This window comes from Pseudomyrmex gracilis, unplaced genomic scaffold, assembly GCF_002006095.1.
Source record: "Pseudomyrmex gracilis isolate BER0280 unplaced genomic scaffold, ASM200609v1 scaffold_3788, whole genome shotgun sequence".
NCBI classification, from domain to species: domain Eukaryota; kingdom Metazoa; phylum Arthropoda; class Insecta; order Hymenoptera; family Formicidae; genus Pseudomyrmex; species Pseudomyrmex gracilis.
Window position 1 is genome coordinate 1,866 of NW_018024372.1, and position 2,637 is coordinate 4,502.

Here is a 2,637-nt window from a genome sequence, read left to right on the forward strand (position 1 = left end):
ATAGACATTGTCTTTAAGTAATTTTGAGTTCCATTGTATGAGATCAGCGACTGAAGACTTCATTTCTTCAATCTCATCTGGTATGCAGTCAGATCTTTGATGCACGAAGGTAGTATTGAGTTCTCTTGGCCGTCTTACTGCGAGTCTTAGTTTGAGTAGCTCTCTAGCAACAAACTTCCGAAACTCTGAGGAAAAGAAGTAAAAAAATGTTGAAAAATAAATTTATTAGGTAAATTTATTAACTCCATGACTCTTAGAAGGAGAAAAAAGAAACGGGAAAAAACAAACCTATTTCATTAGTGAAGATTGCAGGATTCACAGATAAGGATAAATCATTGTTGCTCTCATCCTGGCTGATTTGAAAAGAGGCTGGTGCCTCAAAATTCCGAACTGTTAAGTTCAAAGTTGTCGGAGTTTCAGATGGAGATGTTTCATCAACATTCAATTTGTCTGCATCATTTGAAGCAGGGAATGAAATAAAGTCCTCTACATATTTTACTGATCCAAAACCAGAGTTCAGAGATGCACTTGCTACATTCACGTTATTATCTTCTTTGAAGAAGCCTCTGCTTTCTGTTATTGGTACTACCTTGACTATGTCTTCAAGGCCCTGTGCAAGTTTGCCTTTTGGCACATCAGAGGAACTTTGCTCTTTCCCCTCATTTCGCTTACTTGAAGACAAACTTTCTTTGCCCTCTGTATGCAAATAACTACTCTTGTTTACNTCTTGCTTGCTTGAAGATGGACTTTGTTTAGCCTCCCAATTCTTAAAAAAACTGTTCTCTTCTTTCTCTTGATTTTCTGTAGAAAAACGCTCTTTCCCTGCTTGCTTTTTAGAGGAAGAGCGCTCTTTTCCCTCATCCTTTTTTGAAAAAGTTTTTTTGCTATCTTTCACTGAGCGATTCTTGCCATGTTTAATCTGCTCTGCATTGCTTCTCTCTCTCCTGTTATGTTTATTAATGCTGCTGTGTGTAGTTTTGCTGCCATGTTTCCTGCTTTTACTGGATGACTGACCTGAAAAAGTATAAAGAAATATTTATTAGGGTCAAAAAATGACAGTGATGACAAGGTAAACNATGCAAAATCTCAAGAGCTGCACATTTCTCACTAAAATGAGTCAGTTCTAATTGAACAGAATGTTACAATACCTGACTCTTTTGGTTGGAAATAATGATGTAACGTGTTCCTTCCTGAAAGTGGCGGTACAGGTAGCTTTTCCAATAATTTGAAGTCTGCTGCTGACAAGGAAACCTTTTTTTTCACTAAATGATCTTCACTATCACTTTCTAAGTACTTTGGATTNGGTCTTCTTTTCCGTCGTGTTCCTGCNTCGGAATTGATGTCTGTCTCCTCTTCTGCCCTCTTAAATTTCAGGCGTGCCTCATCAAATGTTCCTAAAAAGTAGATCAGATCAAACTTATTACAGATTGTCAAAAGCAATACAATGAGTCATGGCAGATTGGTCAAACAGCTGTCGCTTGACCATATCTTTGTAAGCAGAAAATAGCATTAATAGTCATGAGAATAAGCTTGCTAATNAATGATGTAACGTGTTCCTTCCTGAAAGTGGCGGTACAGGTAGCTTTTCCAATAATTTGAAGTCTGCTGCTGACAAGGAAACCTTTTTTTTCACTAAATGATCTTCACTATCACTTTCTAAGTACTTTGGATTTGGTCTTCTTTTCCGTCGTGTTCCTGCATCGGAATTGATGTCTGTCTCCTCTTCTGCCCTCTTAAATTTCAGGCGTGCCTCATCAAATGTTCCTAAAAAGTAGATCAGATCAAACTTATTACAGATTGTCAAAAGCAATACAATGAGTCATGGCAGATTGGTCAAACAGCTGTCGCTTGACCATATCTTTGTAAGCAGAAAATAGCATTAATAGTCATGAGAATAAGCTTGCTAATGTATGACTCACTGAATTTTCCAATGATCTCCAGGATCACTTTGTCTTCCCATGATTCTGCTGGGTTCCTTGCTCTGCGAACTTCCTTGTAATGATCTGAATCATTTTTCATATCTGGCCATTTGCGGTGACATACACCTTGGTCGCTTTGGCTCAGCCAGTTACGATGGACAATGTTAAAACCGTCTTTAAAATCAACCAACCAAAACTCAGGGTCCATTCTTGGGGAAAGAGAAACATGTAAGTTAATAGATCTGAAACAGCATTAAAAACAACAAATCTTCATAAATGATAAATGGCCAATGCTGAATTCATTCACCACTTAAACTATAATATGAAACGAGGAGATCTAATAAAAGATAAAAGTAATAAGAGATTGTCTTGAAAACAAAAGTAAAGATTGTTTTATGAATATGTATGACAGGAGACCACACTCGTTCAAACTTCTGTTTCTCTGATGATTTTGATATCTTTTAAGCTGACAAATATAAAACAGGAGATAGAAACCAACAAACAAAGATAAAGAAAGCCACCAAATTGCCAGCAAGAAGGTTACTGAGAGCTTGTTTGAGATATTGAGTTATGACTTTTCCCTGACATTCTCCAGCATGTTACTCTTCAGTGACTATTGACTGATTTCCTGAGTGGTCTCTACAATGCATGCATAAAAATAGCATAAATTATTGTATTTGACGGACNANNNNTNANANNANNANNANNATNNTNTTNT

At 36.9% G+C, this 2,637-nt stretch overlaps 1 protein-coding gene across 1 annotated transcript in view; it reads right to left on the reverse strand.

Moving 5' to 3' along the window:
* Window positions 1-6: 6 nt before the first annotated feature.
* Window positions 7-2,637, reverse strand: part of LOC109863249 — a gene marked incomplete at its 3' end in the record, with an annotated part of 5,663 nt that continues 3,032 nt past the window's right edge. The window contains exons 2-6 of the mRNA XM_020443484.1: window positions 1,920-2,161; window positions 1,546-1,764; window positions 1,149-1,175; window positions 289-1,014; window positions 7-185 (exon numbers count right to left, since the gene is read on the reverse strand). Of these exons, the coding sequence (XP_020299073.1) occupies window positions 7-185; window positions 289-1,014; window positions 1,149-1,175; window positions 1,546-1,764; window positions 1,920-2,161 (1,393 nt within the window). The remainder of the gene's footprint in view (window positions 186-288; window positions 1,015-1,148; window positions 1,176-1,545; window positions 1,765-1,919; window positions 2,162-2,637) is intronic.